The sequence below is a fragment of the Trematomus bernacchii genome, unplaced genomic scaffold, assembly GCF_902827165.1.
Source record: "Trematomus bernacchii unplaced genomic scaffold, fTreBer1.1, whole genome shotgun sequence".
NCBI lineage: Eukaryota > Metazoa > Chordata > Actinopteri > Perciformes > Nototheniidae > Trematomus > Trematomus bernacchii.
Genome location: NW_022987567.1, coordinates 9034057 through 9053823, shown reverse-complemented (window position 1 = coordinate 9053823; position 19767 = coordinate 9034057). Strand labels below are relative to the sequence as shown.

Sequence of the window (19767 nt, the reverse complement as noted above, 5' to 3'; positions counted from 1 at the left end):
TGTCTTCCCTCCCTGTTTCCAATCACCATAGATCCATGAGACTCACTTTGATTCCTCCACACACTCTTCCTGTTGGAGCTCCATCCTCCATCTTCCTGCAGATCTGAAGAACTCACACACACCTGAAGAGGTTTGTGATTAATACGCTTTCATTCTGTTGTGCTTTAAATGTTTTGAGGTACGAAGGGGTGACATGCAGCTTTTACCTGGGTTCATCTTATTTTGATCACATAGTTGATTATTTGAATAGAAAGGAAATAAATATGAGTCTAAGAAGTACAAGAAGGTGTGCAAAAATAGACAGAGGTGTAAAGTAACTAAGTGCATTTACTCTACAGTACCTAAGTACAATTTTGAGGTACTTGTACTTTACTTGAGTATTTCATGTTATGCTACTGTGTACTTCTACTCCACTACAGTTCAGAGGTACATGGTGTACTTTTACTCCACTACATGTATTTATACCTTTAGTTACTTTACAGATGTGGATGAATGATGTGAAATATAATCAAGTGTTAAATCAGACTTTAGTTCCACCTGGAGTAAATCCACAAGCTACCCTGCAGTATACAAAGTCATTCAAACTAGCTGCACCTTTACCAGCTTTGAGAACACTTTCATGATCAATCATTATAAAACATATCATATATATTATTCTGAAATGGACCAATCTGCACAATGACTACTTTTACTGTCGCTACTTTAACTATATTTTGATGAGAATACTTTTATACTTTCACTTGAGGAACATTTTGAATGCAGGACTTTTACTGTGACAGAGTATTCCTACACTCTGGTACTTCTACTTTTACTCAAGTACAACATCTGAGTACTTCTACTTTTACTCAAGTACAAGATCTGAGTACTTCTACTTTTACTCAAGTACATGATCTGAGTACTTCTACTTTTAGTCAAGTAGAAGATCTGAGTACTTCTACTTTTACTCAAGTACAAGATCTGAGTACTTCTACTTTTACTCAAGTACAAGATCTGAGTACTTCTACTTTTACTCAAGTATAAGACCTGAGTACTTCTACTTTTACTCAAGTACAAGATCTGAGTACTTCTACTTTTACTCAAGTACAAGATCTGAGTACTTCTACTTTTACTACAAGTACAAGACCTGAGTACTTCTACTTTTACTAAAGTACAAGATCTGAGTACTTCTGCTTTTACTCAAGTACAAGATCTGAGTACTTCTACTTTTACTCAAGTACAAGATCTGAGTACTTCTACTTTACTCAAGTACAATATCTGAGTACTTCTACTTTACTCAAGTACACGATCTGAGTACTTCTACTTTTACTCAAGTACAAGATCTGAGCACTTCTACTTTTACTCAAGCACAAGATCTGAGCACTTCTACTTTTACTCAAGCACAAGATCTGAGTACTTCTACTTTTACTCAAGTATTTATAGACCTCAGCTTGCTCTACGCCAAAACCTGTATTGCATTGCTTTGGAAAAAAGGCTCACAGCACAATTATCACTCATTGGTTGCGACGGATGCTGTCAGGCCTTCCATTGGAGGAGATATCCTATATATTTATGTCCAGACAGCATGTGTTTAAAAACATATGGAGGCCCTTCATTAACGGCCCGTCCACACGGCGGCGTGCGTTGAAGCTTCAACGCTTCTGCCCATTCACTTTGAATGGGGTGACGTCACGTTTCGCCGAACTGCATTGTGGGAGCGAAGCGTAGCTTCAGAAGCGTTGCTCGCTGCAAAAGTTGAGCAATGTTCAACTTTTGAAGCTTCGGCGGAAGCGTCAGCCAATCGAATCATATGCCAGTACAAGCTCTAGCCAATCAAACCGCGTGCTTGTGTGTCCGGGGCGGGAGATTCATGTGATTGGTTGTTGGTCGAGTTTCAGCCCCCCCCACCGGCAAGCTTCAACGCACGCCGCCGTGTGGACGGGCCGTAAGGATCTGAATGTATCTAAAGGTCAAGAGGATGCATAATGTTTTAATATGATTGCCTTGTCTATATTAATAGAACAATAATGTCATTATTAGCTAATGAATGTTTCCATGCTGAACAACGGCAACATGACAACGTTTTCATTGGTCCCTCTTCTTTAGAGAAGACCAGGAAATGATGGATACACGGATCGTGTTCAAATCAATAGGCACGCAATGACTCTAAATAATAATGATCACGCCACCAAACACACATTCAAACTAAAGGAACCAGCCTGTTTGGAAAATGTGAGAAGTAGAAAGTACAGGTATTTGTGTTCAACATGTAAGAAGTAGAAAGTACAGGTATTAGGGTTCAAAATGTAAGAAGTCAAAGTTAAAAGTCATCAGAAAAATAAGTAGTGGAGTAAAGTACTGATACCAGAAAAATTTACTTGAGTACAGTAACGAAGTATTTGTACTCCATACTTCCCACCTCTGTTGTTATTGTTGTATCTGCTTGTTGCCAGTATGAACTGATGTGCATGTCTTTCTCACAGCAGGATGCAGCGCTTCAGAGAAGGCATTCACATCCGGACGATGAAGGCCAAGAGGAAAGTGGAGGAGATCTCCAAAGAGAACGTCCAGGCTTTCTTCAAGAAGAACGCCTTTGTTCTCTTCACAGTGGCAGCAGTTGTCGTTGGTGTGTATCCCTCTGCAATATTAAAGGTCCTCTATTATGCAAAATGCACTTTTTGCAAGATGTGTCCCCGGTGTGTCAGGGAACTCACGCAGCGTCAGAAAATAAAACCCTCTCTCTTTTCCTCCGTATCCAAATCTCTAAAAACGGGGGAACAACAGAGCTGATCCAGATTTGCGTCCGATATGATGTAATATCTGAAATGTGGGCGGGCTTTACACCCACGGCCCTATCAGAAACGTTGCTATCAGAAACCATGCGTGACGTGTTTTGGACGTAATATGGTCTGTGTTGACATTAGCATCGCTAACACTCAGAGCTAACCTGTACTGGAGAGAGTATGTGTAAAGAAGCAGGAAATAAAAAAAGTATACTCACCTATTGGTAAACCTTTTTTGAGCTCCATACTTCTATTAGAATCAGCACTTTAGTAACAGGGCTGAAATAGAGGGGTATGAGGCATGGCTAGAATGGGTGATCTGTTTGGTATTTTGAGCAAAACACTTCATAGACATGTTTTTATATATCTGAGATCTATAATATATGCCTACAAATAGTATAATAGGAGACCTTTAATGCAAACGTCTGAGACCTGTTACAGTCTGTGTCTGCATTACGTTAACAACACTGACTTGTCAATGCATCAAAGACTCCTTACTCTCTCTCTCTCTGCAGGTATCATTCTGGGATTCGCGCTCCGTCCGTATAAGATGACCTATCGAGAAGTGAAGTACTTCTCTTTCCCCGGAGAGCTGTTGATGAGAATGCTCCAGATGCTCGTTCTCCCCTTACTGGTCTCCAGTCTGATAACAGGTAACACACATTGCATCATACAGGTCACTGCTGTGCACTTCACTTTGCTCTGGATTCAGTTTCCCTCCAGTCAGCCAAAAAAATAATTGGAATACGATGGAAACCCCCACATACTTTATTTATTAAAGGTCCCATGTCATGGCCATTTCTACTGATCATATTTCCATTGTTGAGGTCTACTAAAATAGATTTATATTGTGCAATGTTCCAAACTCACATTGGTTTCTCATACAGCATCTCTGTATAGTATGTGTATTCACTCTTTGTACTAAACGGCTTGTTGGAGCTCCAATTTGGACCAATCCACGGACTTAACGTAACGGCTCCACGGACGTAACGTAACGGCTCCACGGATTGGTCCATTTTGACCAATCCACGGAGGGGTCGTCGTTACATCACTTGGTTCCCGGAAGAAAAAAATTGAAAAAGACAAATGTCCAACGAGGCGTTCTGGGGCAGCATAGACAGGTCTTTTCTGTGTTAGAGTTTTACTCGCTACAGGGTGTACTTTGAGGGTTTGTGACTCTGCAGACCGTTTACATGCAGAGAAACCTTCATAACACACAAGGGGACGGGTAAGAACCAGAAAAGCATGACATGGGACCCTTTAAGCAATGGATATCATCCTTCCATGACCTACTAATCTCAGAGCTATCAATCACTTCTGCTAATAAGGCTAAGGGGGGAACATTAGGGACTATTCAAAGAGCTGCTGATCTGGTTATATCATTCATGTAAATTAAGATTGTACATATATGCACACCTTGGTGCATTTGTAGATTATTAGGAGTCAATCTCAATTCAGTTTAAACAGATGAAATGTTATGGGGAACAAAAAGAAAAAGTATGATTGTATTTGGATGTGGACAAATTGTTATGCTATAATATATATAATATAATAGATGGATGAACTCAGACGATTGCTAACAAACATCAGGTAGGATTTTCTGTGAAATGGCAAGATGGGTGCATGGGAAGGGGGAGGGACGGGTGGCATGGGAAAGGGAGTCACAGTCAACTTTATTGTCAATCTCAAAATATGTTTGTACACACAGAAAGATCGAAATACTGTTTCCCACAGTCCCGAGGTCTAAAAAAAACACATATTAAAATTCAAGAACACTCAATAATTTACAAAAAAAACTCAAAATAACCGTTTACTTCAAGTAAGCAGGATATATATATATAAAAAAGAGATGATGTACAAATGAGAGTGTAAAAATGTCCATAGCAGCGTAAAAGTGACTGGTAAGCATAGCAACTGAAACCAGCTCTAACTATAGGTTGAAAATGACAAAATAAAAAATAAAGACATGACATAGGCCCTTTCTCATTTCACTAATTACCCCTCCTCGACTCCTCCGCTCTCATCTCCTGTGGACGGGACTAAGACACGAGGATAGGAGTCGAGGAGGGGAGTCGAGGAGGGGAGTTAGAGAAATGAGAAAGGGCCATAGAGGACTTATACTATTCTCTGCATATAAAACTCTGGAAATCAGTTAGACTTTTTTATTTATCCTGTTGGTTTCATGTTCTGAAAATGCCTGGAAATCAATGTTTGGTCAAATTGTGAAACAGCGTCTCAGATAAACTTTCGTTTTTTTCCGAGCTGGTTCAGGGGGAGGTCAGTAGTGACTGAGGAGGCTGACCTCTGCCCAGCTGGGTGATGAAGAACTTCCCACTGACTCAGTTACAGAGAACACTTTCATTCCCATTTAATTACACAAGGTGCTCCGTCCTCAGGTCTAATCTCCTGGTTCCCAGCAGCTGCTCTCAAACACTTTTGTATGTGTTCCCACCACAAATTAGGAAAATGTCAAAGTAGCAGATGTACGAAATTGCCTGGCGGAGCTCTAATTACACTGAGTAAAAGTTAACCAGAGCTGCATTAACGGCAAATAGAAAAACCAGGCTTGGATGTTGAGTTGAGTTACAAAAAGGGGAGGGAAGGAGAGAAAAAGAGAGAAGGAAACAGAAAGACAGGAGCGAGGTCGGAAAAGATGGAAAGATCTTGAAAAGCCAGCTGTACGGCGTGGTTTTGAATTCAGCTGTCAGTCTTCTGTCATCTCGGAGTATCTCGTCCCCTCTTCCTTCACCACTCCCTCATCTTTGCTCTCATCTCCTCCTCTTTCTTGCTGGTGTCAAAAGAGGTCGATGTACAGTACACGCTTCTAACATTCCCGTATAAAACGTTTCCTCTCATTAAGCCTACATTCAGTCGCCCATCAGTCATCAGTCCAGACTTGAAATGCTCCCGTACACCATCTCACTTTCACTATTCAATATCAAACACTGTTCAATATTCATAATAAGATAAGAAGTACTTTATGAATCCAAAATGTAAACATCTCAAATATAAATTAAAAAAATTGATAAAAAATCTAAACAAAAAGTACTTTTTAAATATTCATAGCGTGTTTATCCCATGTTTGGTTTATTACAGTGTATTCCGCAGCTTTGATTACCATTAGACATTTTAAACGTCTGATTTGTTGGTTTTAAATCCCCTTTGATGGGATGGATTTGAAGAAGACGATTGTTGTTTTAAACATATTCTTATTTCTATTCACGCTCTCAAACAAAATGCAACGATAAGCAGAAAAAGAGAGTTTTTAAAGCTGCTTTTCACATATTTTCTCCTCATATATTGCATTTATTCTTTCCATAAAACCTGGTGGAAGCATAACAAAAAGAAAGAAACCTACTGGTTCAAAATAACAATATTGGAGAGAGAAAGCTGTATATTTGTACATGTCTTAAAGGTCCCATGTCATGCTTTTCCGGTTATTACCCGTCCCCTTGTGTGTTATGTAGCTTCTGCATGTAAACGGTCTGCAGAGTCACAAACCCTCAAAGTACACCCTGTAGCGAGTAAAACTCTAACACAGAAAAGACCTGTCTATGCTGCCCCAGAACGCCTCGTTGGACATTTCTCATTTTCCATTGTTTACTTCCTGGGTTCAGTGACGTGTGAACACCCAAATCAACAACAAATGACCGGATTGGCCCAAATGGACCAATCCTTGGAGCACCTCACACACCAGGATCCCTTGGCTAACTAACAGGGAGTCCCCATTGACTTGCATAGAGCTCCCTGAACGCTGGTAATAGACGAGTTGGGATGGTGGAGAAATGCTCTCCGCAGACCCATTCTCACAGCGTTAGAAACCTTTTTCTTACTCAATATCAAGCCACACTTATTGTTTTTACTTCGGCTGTGAGTGTTTGTGTGTGCTCAGGATGAGTTTCGCTTGTTCTCGCTGTATCGCCGACCCGGAAACCTGTCCGCTCGCAGCAACGAGCCTCTCAACGTCCCGACCAATCAGAGCACACTGGGCTCATAGGGAGGGGGGGGGGGGGGGCAGGAGCTCCAACAAGCCGTTTAGCACAGAGAGTGAATACACATACTATACAGAGATGCTGTATGAGAAACCAATGTGAGTTTGGAAAATTGCACAATATAAATCTATTCTAGTAGACCTCAACAATGGAAATATGATCAGTAGAAATGGCCATGACAAGGGACCTTTAAATCCCCTTTGATGGGATGGATTTGAAGAAGACGATTGTTGTTTTAAACATGTTCTTATTTCTATTCAGGCTCTCTAACTAAATGCAACGATAAGCAGAAAAAGAGAGTATTTTCTCCTCATATATTGCATTTATTCTTTCCATAACACCTGGTTTTCATTTCAATTTCAAACCTTTATTTATCCAGGTGTATCCCATTGAGATCATTGATCTCTTTTTCAAGTGAGACCTGCTCAAGTAGGTTCCACATGAAACATAAAAACATAGACAGAACAACAAAAAGGACATCATACAGTATCATTACAGGGATTACAATTTACATAACTATCCACATGCACAGGTACCAACAGCTTCCGATTGAGTAGCATCCAACCGAGCTTTAAAAACATTTAGTGGCACCAGATTGCTCAGTTTCCATTTTAATTGCAGACTATTCCAAGACAGTGGAGCTGCGCATCTAAATGCTATCTTCCCTAAGACAGTCCTAGCAGTTGGCACATTTAATAAAACCACAGCATGCGATCTCAGGCAGTAGCCACTTACAATTCGCCGTGAGATCAGGGAGCAGATGTAGGATGGAAGTTTCCCTAACATGGCTTTGTATATAAAAATGTACCAGTGACTGAGCCTCCGTCATACTTGCCAACCTTGAGACATCAGAAATCGGGAGCATTTCCAAAACCACCGCGGGGGGGGTGGTGCTAGTGGATCGCCGGAGCTGTATTAGTTTAACATTAACATGCTTCTTGTAGTTGTAAGTGCACTGCCTTGCGGCCTGTAGCACCGTGTAGCATATGTGTGGGCTGGACCTGTATTTTACAGGAAAGAGGGTAGAATTGTTCTGTTGTTCTTCCTCACCCTCTCAGACTTTCGGTTGCGCGCGCTACTAAAGAGACGCGCTACCATGGAAACCAATCAATGGTGTAGCTGTATTAAAGTCCGAGTGGAAACAGTCCTGAGTAAATCTGATTTTGTCAGAAATAGGGAGAAATGCGGCAGAAATATGACCCCGGGAGGAAACCGGGAGAGGGCAATGAAATCGGGAGTCTCCCGCGAAAATCGGGAGGGTTGGCAAGTATGGCCTCCGTACAGTTAGCGAAGGCAAACCAGCCCTTGCATACAGGGTACAGTGATGGAACAGTGATACTGGTGGAAGCATAACAAAAAAAATAATCTGCCTACTGGTTCAAAATAACCACATTGGAGAGATAAAACTGTATATTCTTACATGTCTTAATAATTCTCTGTATTAACCCTGTCCTCTAGGAATGGCAGCGTTGGACAGCAAAGCGTCAGGAAAGATGGGCATGAGAGCCTTGATTTATTACATGACCACGACCTTCATCGCAGTCTTCACCGGGATCATCGTTGTCCTCATCATTCACCCCGGGAAAGGATCCAAAGCGGAGTTTGGAAAGCAGCAAAAGATCGAGCAAGTCAGTCCTGCGGACGCCTTCTTAGATCTGATCAGGTGAGAAAAGATAAGATGCACATTTCTCAAAGTTGTTGAAGTGACTGTTATTTTGTATTGATTGCTTTTATTTACGTCTAAATGTGTGCACATGAATAAATGTGTCTGTGTATGTATGTATATTTTTATATATCTTTGTTACTGTATTTGGGATTGTTACAAAAGTTACAAAAATACAATAAACACAGCGGCATAATAATAAAACTGACCAATTCAATAACTACAGGAAACAGGTCGCCCGCTCCTCAAACTGTGTAGGATGTGTTTTTTGTAAATTGTGTAACTTTTTTCATCGTTAATATTTTTGTATGCATGCTTCTTAGTTAACATTAAGCTGTCTTTGGCTCTTTTCTGCTGTGACAATGTAAATGTCCCCTCTGTGGGACTAATAAAGGTATTCTGATTCTGATTCACAGAGTGGACAACATCGTCTCTTAACAACTCTGTTATTTCTCTTTCCAGAAACATGTTTCCTCCAAACCTGGTCCAGGCCTGCACCCAGCAGGTGAGCTTTATATGGGTGTTAAACTAAATGAGGTCTCAGAAAGTCGTGCAGTGTTGATGTCACCCACAAGATAACAGATGTTTAAGAGGTCGAGTGTGTAGACATTTTGGCCTTTTACTGACCCCCGTTGTTCATGTTTTCCAAGCCTGACCATCCAGAGCCACTGGTTTGTTTTTAGCAGAGATGGCAAAAGTACACACATCCTTTACTCAAATAGAAGTACAGATACTCATGTTTAAAAATACTCTGGTGAAAGTAGAAGTACTGACTAAACTTCTTTACTCAAGTAAAAGTAAAGAGGGCTTTGAAATGTACTTCAGTAAAAAGTACCCATAACTAGCAGCTGTTTTAAAGAGTACCTGACCTCCCTTTATATTAATAGAACAATAATGTCATTGTTAGCTAATGAATGTTTCCATGCTGAACAACGGCAACATGACAACGTTTTCATTGGTCCCTCTTCTTTAGAGAAGACCAGGAAATGATGGATACACGGATCGTGTTCAAATCAATAGGCACGCAATGACTCTAAATAATAATGATCACGCCACCAAACACACATTCAAACTAAAGGAAAATGTAAGAAGTAGAAAGTACAGGTATTTGTGTTCAACATGTAAGAAGTAGAAAGTACAGGTATTTGTGTTCAACATGTAAGAAGTAGAAAGTACAGGTATTTGTGTTCAACATGTAAGAAGTAGAAAGTACAGGTATTTGTGTTCAACATGTAAGAAGTAGAAAGTACAGGTATTTGGGTTCAAAATGTAAAAAGTAGAAAGTACAGGTATTTGAGTTCAAAATGTAAGAAGTCAAAGTAAAAAGTCGTCAGAAAAATAAGTAGTGGAGTAAAGTACTGATTCCAGAAACATTTACAGGAAAAAGGGGATTTTGCACAATAGGTGACCTTTAAGCTAAGAAGCATGCTATGTTGTTGAGTTTTAGGGCTTTCATTGTGAAAGGGTATTGTGACCTGGAAGACACCAAACGTCAATTAATTTGATTACTCTGGAGCGTTTAGTCTTATTTATGGTCTTTCTTAAAGGACATGGATGGATATTCATCAGCTGCAGGAAATACTCACATCTTCTACGATTTTGCATAATAGGTGACCTTTGATTCTCTCCTTTCTCCAGTTCAAAACCAAGTATGGAAAGCGGGTTGTCACTGTGACGATGACGGTGAACGAAACCCTCTTCAACTCCACCAATGCGACCCAGGAGGTGATGGAGATCTCCAGAGAGGAAGCGATCCCGGTGCCGGGCCAGGTCAACGGGGTCAACGCTCTCGGGCTGGTGGTCTTTTCCGTGTGCTTTGGTTTGATAATTGGCAACATGAAGGAGCAGGGCCAGATCCTCAGGGACTTCTTCGACGCCCTGAATGAAGCCATCATGCGCCTGGTGGCCATCATCATGTGGTAAAAGTTCACTGTGAGAGGCAGGAAGTAGTGGAGTACAAATACTTTGTTACTGTACTTAAGTACGTTTTTCTGGTATCAGTACTTTACTCCACTACTTATTTTTCTGACGACTTTTTACTTTGACTTCTTACATTTTGAATACAAATACCTGTACTTTCTACTTCTCACATTTTCCAAACAGGCTGGTTCCTTTAGTTTGAATGTGTGTTTGGTGGCATGATCATTATTATTTAGAGTCATTGCGTGCCTATTGATTTGAACACGATCCGTGTATCCATCATTTCCTGGTCTTCTCTAAAGAAGAGGGACCAATGAAAACGTTGTCATGTTGCCGTTGTTCAGCATGGAAACATTCATTAGCTAACAATGACATTATTGTACTATTAATATAAAGGGAGGTCAGGTACTCTTTAAAACAGCTGCTAGTTATGGGTACTTTCTCTTAAAGTGGACCTATCATGCTATATTTGAATAATATAGTGTAGGACCATACCTATATAAGGCATATTTATACTTTTTTTTTTTCAAAATACCAAACAGATCATGCATTTTAGCCATGCCTCATTTTGCTCAATTTGACAATTTCTAGCTCTTGGCAGATTCAGTGAGAACAGCACCACCTACAGGCCTGGCATATGTACTACAGCGTCTCCAGCGCTTTCGAACGGCAATGGCCGTGGCTGTCTCCTCCTGATTGGTGGAGTTGGCCCAATAGCCGTAGCGCCACCGTCCTGACGTCAGGACAGTGTTCAAATCTGGATCAGTTTTTATCAGATCCGTTGCAGCCCCTTTTTTAGAGATTTGGGTATGGAGGAAAATAGAGAGGGTTGTGTTTTCTGACACTTGGTGAGTTCCCTGGAACACCGGGGACACATATTCATGTATAAAAGACGTACAAAAGTGCATTTTGCATGATAGGTCCCCTTTAAGTACATTTCAAAGCCCTCTTTACTTTTACTTGAGTAAAGAAGTTTAGTCAGTACTTCTACTTTTACCAGAGTATTTTTAAACACCAGTATCTGTACTTCTACTTGAGTAAAGGACGTGTGTACTTGTGCCATCTCTGGTGAGAGGTGTTTCCTGTTGAATAAAAATGTCACCATCATCTTCCTCGCTCTTCCTCTCTCAGGTACGCTCCTATCGGGATCCTGTTCCTGATCGCAGGAAAGATCGTGGAGATGGATGATCTGACTCAGATGGGCGGCCAGCTGGGGATGTATACCATCACGGTGATAATCGGGTTACTAATCCACGGAGTTCTTATTCTTCCCACTCTTTATTTTGTTATCACTCGGCAAAACCCCTTCACCTTCATCGCTGGCATCCTGCAAGCTCTGGTCACCGCCCTGGGAACATCCTCCAGGTGAGTCCAACACTACCTCACCTCTGTTGTAGTATACAGATGTAGCACTCCAGATAGGACTCCACCCAGCGGAGTATGTATCATTAAGTCTCATTTAAAGTGGACCTATCATGCTATATTTGAATAATATAGTGTAGGACCATACCTATATAAGGCATATTTATACTTTTTTTTTTTCAAAATACCAAACAGATCATGCATTTTAGCCATGCCTCATTTCGCTCAATTTGACATTTTTTAGATCTGTTTTAGCAAGGGCAGATTCTGTGAGAACAGCACCACCTACAGGCCTGGCATATGTACTACAGCGTCTCCAGCGCTTTCGAACGGCAATGGCCGTGGCTGTCTCCTCCTGATTGGTGGAGTTGGCCCAATAGCCGTAGCGCCACCGTCCTGACGTCAGGACAGTGTTCAAATCTGGATCAGTTTTTATCAGATCCGTTGCAGCCCCTTTTTTAGAGATTTGGGTATGGAGGAAAATAGAGAGGGTTGTGTTTTCTGACACTTGGTGAGTTCCCTGGAACACCGGGGACACATATTCATGTATACAAGACGTACAAAAGTGCATTTTGCATGATAGGTCCCCTTTAAGTATAACTATCTTCTCTGGTTTGATTCTCCCGTGGTTTGAATCCACATCTAGTCTCTAATTCTCACTTCCTTAGAACAGACAGAAAGGCTCTCTTTTCGACCATTGGTTTGAACATATGCAAATTTCACAATCTGGCCAACACTTCCTGTTTGCCTCGCTGAGACCTTCCCCTTTTCTTGCTTTTGAGTGTATAAAGTGTTGGTATTTTCTGTTGTATGTGGTCAGATCTTGGTACTATCTACTAGTGCAGGACCTCTGGCCTTTCCAGCAATTCTCCGCATTAACTGACCAGCAAAAACACACAGCACAGGAGCTACAGGGAGAGGGATGTTTAAAGCAGGTGCTGATTCATTTTGACCAATCAAACAATCACTGTTCAGCTACAGAAAAATGAGATTCAACGATGTCTGTCTAATTTGCTACCAATGTATGATTAAAAAGTAGATTACTACTATTTTAGCCTTATACAAAACACAAAAACACCAACTTAGTGGATTTAAATGAACACATGAAATGCATACACTAAGTTCACAACAAGCTCTAGCAAATAAAGAATCATAGTCACCACAGAACGTATCCGTGGATTCACTAAACACTGTGGATGTGACCTTAAATGAGAGTTATGCAGAGACTCTTACTGTGCAAACAAACGTATATCCAGTCTGTACATAACTCATGTTAGCTTTAGCCTGAGGCAACCAGCATGTGACAGAAATACAGAAGCATTAGAGCTGTTGGCGCTTACTGACATTTTGGATGCAGCTTGTGAGACAAGTTGCTTTTATCTTAAACAGCGCTGCTTGTTTAGAGTTTGTTAGGTAGCGTCTCTAGAGTAGTTTTTAGCACAAAGAAGCTCAGTCTAAAGTTAGAAACAGGCCTTTTGTCATGGCCTGGCTCTTGGCCATAACAAAGAACGTGGGAAAGGACACGGTTTAAGGAACGATATTTATTATAATAACTAAACTTAACTAAACAAAAGAGCCACCACAATGGAATGTGTTAATCAGTAGTATCAGTAGTGTAGGTGTGGGTGTGTGAACGTGGTGTGGTGCAAGGTGTTGAATGCCAAACTAACGGCCCGTCCACACAGCGGCGTGCGTTGAAGCTTGCCGGCGGGCGTGTCTGAAACTCGACCAACAACCAATCACATGAATCTCCGGCCCCTGACACACAAGCAGCGGTTTGATTGGCTAGAGCTTGTACTGGCATATGATTCGATTGGCTGACGCTTCTGCCGAGGCTTCAAAAGTTGGACATTGCTCAACTTCTGCAGCGACCCACGCCAGCAAAGCTCCACTTCGCTTCCCACAATGCAGTTCGGTGAAAAGTGACGTCACCCCATTCAAAGTGAATGGTGAAGCTTTCAACGCACGCCGCTGTGTGGAAGAGGAAGGGAAACAAAAGCATATAGGTCAGGTAGCTGCTCTCAAACACAGATCCTTCCACCGAGAGAGCGAGCAAGACTCTGGCCGTTTCTCAATGTCGAGGACGCTTGCTTGGTAGCACATGTCTTCCGAGTCACTTGCTTCAGAAGCGCGAGGCAAGAATCCTTCCTAGCCTCGGAAAACAAAGAATTGTGGAACAGGCTAACAGGTGTGCGTCATATGAGAGGCCCCGCCTTAAATGGAGCGCTATTTCCGCCAAAGATTTGGAAATTGCTCCGTGCGCAAAGCATTGTGGGGATTTTAAGACCACGGAGTCTACACATGTGCAGCCTCGAAATGTCTCGCTACGAAGTACACCGGCCTCGGTAGAATTCCAAGTATGCTGGACATTGGAACAGTCCTTCGGCGGCACTCGATGACGTAGTATGATTGAAATAGTGGCTCTGGAGCAGCCTTCCTCGACATTAAGAAACACCCCCTGGCTCGGGCCTTTCACTCCTCAGGTACCAGCAAGCAGAACATGGCAAAGAGAAAGAATCATTTAATTTAGATCTCAGTCTCCGGCACTGAGCTGTTTGAAGCCTTTGGTTCATTCACGGTCATGCAGCGAGTTCACTTTGAAGATGTTACGCTTCATGTCCTCTCTAGACTAAATGGTGATCTTTAGAGTACATGCTGAATGCATTTGAATGAGGATAAAAGGCTTAGTTTGAAAAGTTAATAACATTTTGATATGTGTATGTGTTTTTATATGTCTCTAGTTATTGTGCTTTTTATCTTGCTTATAATTCTTGTTTTATTATTTTACTCCTTTGTGTTATCTTGTATTTGTTCCCTGCACAGCACTTTGGTCAACTGAGGTGGTTTTAAATGTGCTATAATATGAATAAATAACGAAATGGGATTGAGATTAAAATAAAGTGTACGAGGTAAACACTGGGTGTTTCTCAATGTCGAGGACGCTTCCTTGGTAGCACATGTCTTCCGAGTCAGGTCCTTCAGAAGCGAGGCAAGAATCAGGTGTGCGTCATATGAGAGGCCCCGCCTTACATTTTCCGCCAAAGATTATGGAAATTGGTCCGTACGCAAAGCATTGTGGGGATTTTAAGACCGCGGAGGATACACATGTGCAGCCTCGAAATTTCCCGCAACGAAAGGACGCCGGCCTCGGTAGAATTCCAAGTATCCTGGGCCGTTTCTCAATCGCGAGGATATTGGCTTCTAAGCCAATATTTCAAGGATGCTACGTCATCGAGTGCCGCCGAAGGACTGTTCCAATCTCCAGCATACTTGGAATTCCACAGAGGCCGCGTCCTTGGTTTGGGGGAAATTTCGAGGCTGCACATGGGTAGACTTCGCGTCCTTAAAATCCCCACAATGCTTTGCGCATGGACTAATTTCCCCAAATCTGTGGCGGAAGATGTAAGGCGGGGCCTCTCATATGACGCACACCTGCACACTTGCTAGCCTGTTCCACTCTTCGTTTTCCGAATGCCAGGAAGTATTCTTGCCTCGGCTCGGCTGTGCTACCAAGCCAGCATCCTCGCGATTGAGAAACGGCCCTGGACATTTGAACAGTCCTTCGGCAGGACTCGATGACGTAGCATCCTTGAAATAGTGGCTCTGGAGCAGCTTTCCTCGACATTGAGAAACACCCAGTCACTGACTATCAATCTTTGGACCTAACAATTTAAGAAAGGAAAGGCCAACACTCTTGAATCCTTAAAAACATCTCTCAAAACTCACTCTCTTTCAAACTCTGATCAACAACACACTTTACTCGCACTAGGATTAGGACTACTGTTGTTTTCTTTGTACTGTGTCTGTTCTGATTTTATGTCAAGCTTCTTTGAGCATTAGCAGAAAAATCCAATGTATTATTATGATTTATTACGAAGTATATGTCCCGTGTCTCTGTATGCACCACTTATTAGATTCAAAGATTCAAAGGTTGTATTGTCATATGCTCATAAGCTTCAGTGTAGAAATGGCAATGAAATTCTCCTGACCTGAGCTCCTCCAACAAAGCAACATATATAATAAAATACAAAATAAAAAGTAGTGCAAAAAGTCAATATACGTGTAAATAGAATATGATATGTACAAGAACAGAAAAAAACCCGATTTACTATAAATACTACAGCAAATCTCTCGTATGTGTAAACCTGTGGAAATAAAACTGATTCTGAGTGTGTTTTTAACCTGTTTCCATTTGTTTTCATGGCTCAGCTCTGCAACCCTGCCTGTCACCTTTAAATGTCTGGAGGAGAACAACAAAATTGACAAGAGAATCACACGCTTCGTGCTGCCGGTGGGAGCCACGATCAATATGGATGGAACGGCGCTTTATGAGGCGCTGGCGGCCATCTTTATAGCCCAGGTCAACAACGTGGAGATGAACTTTGGTCAGATCCTCACCATCAGGTAGGGAAGTGGAAATGGCAGACGCTGTTATTTCCATTTTCTGCTACTGTGTACTTTTACTCCACTACAGTTCAGAGGTACATGGTGTACTTGTACTCCACTGCATGTATTTAATCCCTTTAGTTACTTTACAGATGTGGATGAATGATGTGAAATATAATCAAGTGTTGAATCAGACTTTAGTTCCACCTGGAGTAAATCCACAAGCTACCCTGCAGTATACAAAGTCATTCAAACTAGCTGCACCTTTACCAGCTTTGAGAACACTTTCATGATCAATCATTATAAAACATATCATATATATTATTCTGAAATGGACCAATCTGCACAGTGACTACTTTTACTGTCGCTACTTTCACTATATTTTGATGAGAATACTTTTCTACTTTCACTTGAGGAACATTTTGAATGCAGGACTTTTACTGTAACAGAGTATTCCTACACTCTGGTACTTCTACTTTTACTCAAGTACAAGATCTGAGTACTTCTACTTTTACTCAAGTACAAGATCTGAGTACTTCTACTTTTACTCAAGTACACGACCTGAGTACTTCTACTTTTACTCAAGAACAAGATCTGAGTACTTCTACTTTTACTCAAGATCTGAGTACTTATACTTTTACTCAAGATCTGAGTACTTCTACTTTTACTCAAGTACAAGATCTGCGTACTTCTACTTTTACTCAAGTACAAGACCTGCGTATTTCTACTTTTACTCAAGTACAAGATCTGAGTACTTCTACTTTTACTGAAGTACAAGACCTGAGTACTTCTACTTTTACTCAAGTACAAGACCTGCGTACTTCTACTTTTACTCAAGTACATGATCTGAGTACTTCTCCACCTCTGGTTATCAATAAGAGAAATGCAGATATAGAATAGTTTCTCTTCTCTTGAATCCAGTATCACAGCCACTGCGGCCAGCATTGGAGCGGCAGGCATCCCTCAGGCCGGACTGGTCACCATGGTGATTGTTTTGACCTCTGTTGGACTTCCTACTGATGACATCACTCTCATCATTGCGGTCGATTGGTTCTTGTGAGTATCTGTGTGTAACTTTCACTGACATGATGAATGTTTTAAGGTCAGAACCGTCTCTACTACCACCCAGTGACACACTTCTCTCTCTCAGGGGTCTCGTTCCACTTCTTCCCTTTTGTATTGAATATTTTTTGCGATGAGTTTTAACATAGAAACATAATTAGGTTTCCCAAATTAATCATTTCAATTAGAATACCCTCTCCCAGAAATTACTCAGCTAACTGGGGTAATAGGAAAGAAATCGTTCCCTCCTTTAACTAGGATGCACCAAATCTGAACGTCTGTCAAAGCCTTCCAGCATGAAGACAGAGGGAAGAGCAGCGTTTAATGTTGGAAGTCTCTGTGGTTCTAGGGCAGGATTGTCACTTGAATCAGGGTTCACTTTCAGAAGAAAAGTGCTAGGTGTCCAAGCTCAGTATTCAAATCAATGTACCAGAATAAAACCGTTCAGACAGAGCTCTCATTGCAAAGAGTTGTTCCCAGAGGTGGGAAGTAGTGGAGTACAAATACTTTGTTACTGTACTTAAGTACATGTTTCTGGTATCAGTACTTTACTCCACTACTTATTTTTCTGACGACTTTTTACTTTGACTTCTTACATGTTGAACACAAATACCTGTACTTTCTACTTCTTACATGTTGAACCCAAATACCTGTACTTTCTACTTCTCACATTTTCCAAACAGGCTGGTTCCTTTAGTTTGAATGTGTGTTTGGTGGCGTGATCCTTATTATTTAGAGTCATTGCGTGCCTATTGATTTGAACACGATCCGTGTATCCATCATTTCCTGGTCTTCTCTAAAGAAGAGGGACCAATGAAAACGTTGTCATGTTGCCGTTGTTCAGCATGGAAACATTCATTAGCTAACAATGACATTATTGTTCTATTAATATAAAGGGAGGTCAGGTACTCTTTAAAACAGCTGCTAGTTATGGGTACTTTTTACTGAAGTACATTTCAAAGCCCTCTTTACTTTTACTTGAGTAAAGAAGTTTAGTCAGTACTTCTACTTTCACCAGAGTATTTTTAAACACGAGTATCTGTACTTCTACTTGAGTAAAGCATGTGTGTACTTTTGCCATCTCTGTGTTCAGGGACCGTCTGCGGACCACCACCAATGTTTTGGGGGATTCGATCGGAGCGGGTATCGTAGAGTTTCTGTCTCGACATGAGCTCCGCAGCAAAGACGTGGAGATGGGGAACTCCGTGCTGGAGGAGAAAGAGAGGAAGAAACCTTACAAGCTCATCTCCCAGGATAGTGATTTTGAAAATGACAAACGTGCTCACAGTGAATCCAACATGTAGGTCACATGGTTCTGTTTGAAGGGATAGAGACCTGATTGCTAGATGATGTTTCCACCATAACGTTGCTGACATTATTTCACACATTTGTTAACGTTCCTTTATTATCTAGTCCTGCATCACGTTCATTTCTGATTTGTATGTTTACTACTTTAATATTTTATCTTCATATAACATGTAGTGATTGAGGTGAAGGTAGATTTAGATACATGTGACAGATTTAAACACTGCATTAAAATAAGCATTTTGTCACCAGGACATAGCTCAACTTAAATAAAAATGTCTCTTTATCGTCACAACATAAGTTAATATTGTGGTTTTTATTACAGGTTATAACAAGAATGCAATGTGTGTGTGTGTGGTGTGGTGTGTGGTGTGTGTGTGTGGTGTGGTGTGGTGTGGTGTGGTGTGGTGTGGTGTGGGTGTGTGCGTGTGTGCGTGCCTATGTGTATGTGTGTGTGTGTGGCTGAATTTTTTACCAACATTGCTAATTTTCTGTAGATATGACAGTGAATATGTTGGGTGATTTAATGCTTGTTAACGCTTCTGATTTCAATATGAATGTGTGACGCGGATATTGAAGTCTCTCTGAGAAAATGGTGACCTATACTTTTTGTTTATTATAACGAAGTTTAGTGAAATAAAATACAAAAATAATTACTGACTGTTTTCGTTTTTATTTCAAATGTCCGGGATCATTTTGGTAGATTACAAACGCAAACGATATTTCCTAAATAATTGCTTTCTTTTCTGAACATAATATCATGTTGTATGGTCTCTGAAGGAGAAGTGAATATGATTCTCCTCCGAAGGACTACAAGGCTTACATTATACATTTGGATTGATACCGACTTGCCAGCTTGACAATGATAAAATAAGAAGTTAAGGGAATTGATATAGTTAAAAGTTCTTTAGGAAAATAACTAAAAATACATACATTTTATGAGCTGTTTTGAAAAGTATTTATTAAGGGAAGGCGTGAAGCTTAATGCCACAGACAGAGTAGTACATATGTTTTGCATTGATGGATTGACAGACAGACAGCCAGACAGACAGACAGCCAGACAGACAGACAGACAGACAGACAGACAGACAGATAGATAGATAGATAGATAGACAGATAGAAGGACAGACAGACAGACAGACAGACATATAGACAGATAGATATCTAGATATACAGACAGACAGACAGACAGACAGACAGACAGACAGACAGACAGACAGACAGACAGACAGAAAGAAAGAATAATGTACGATGTTTCATAAAGTGTATTCCTCGGTTCATTGTGTAAATTACCGTGGATCCGGGAGATGGCGACAGG

At 41.0% G+C, this 19767-nt stretch overlaps 1 protein-coding gene across 2 annotated transcripts; it reads left to right on the top strand.

The window, feature by feature from the left end:
- Positions 1-35: 35 nt before the first annotated feature.
- On the top strand, positions 36-19102 carry LOC117478896 (excitatory amino acid transporter 1-like). 2 transcript variants are annotated; one of them, XM_034125834.1, is made up of 10 exons: positions 36-130; positions 2460-2602; positions 3275-3412; positions 8210-8414; positions 8877-8919; positions 10053-10333; positions 11466-11699; positions 15906-16100; positions 17004-17138; positions 18238-19102. In XM_034125834.1, exons 2-10 carry the CDS (start codon positions 2464-2466, stop codon positions 18446-18448), a joined length of 1581 nt encoding a protein of 526 aa, XP_033981725.1. In that variant the 5' UTR covers positions 36-130; positions 2460-2463; the 3' UTR covers positions 18449-19102. The 2 variants fall into 2 exon arrangements, with proteins under 2 accessions (XP_033981725.1, XP_033981726.1); XM_034125835.1 differs by having other exon boundaries at positions 79-130; positions 2463-2602.
- Positions 19103-19767: the final 665 nt, after the last annotated feature.

What these genes read in the sequence shown, in the direction of transcription:
- LOC117478896 (XM_034125834.1), top strand. Translation starts at nt 2,464, where the DNA reads ATGCAGCGCTTCAGAGAAGGCATTCACATCCGGACGATGAAGGCCAAG. An exon ending in GGTCAGATCCTCACCATCAG is followed by an intron (nt 16,101 to 17,003) that starts GTAGGGAAGTGG and finishes TCTTGAATCCAG; the next exon opens with TATCACAGCCACTGCGGCCA. An exon ending in ATTGCGGTCGATTGGTTCTT is followed by an intron (nt 17,139 to 18,237) that starts GTGAGTATCTGT and finishes CTCTGTGTTCAG; the next exon opens with GGACCGTCTGCGGACCACCA.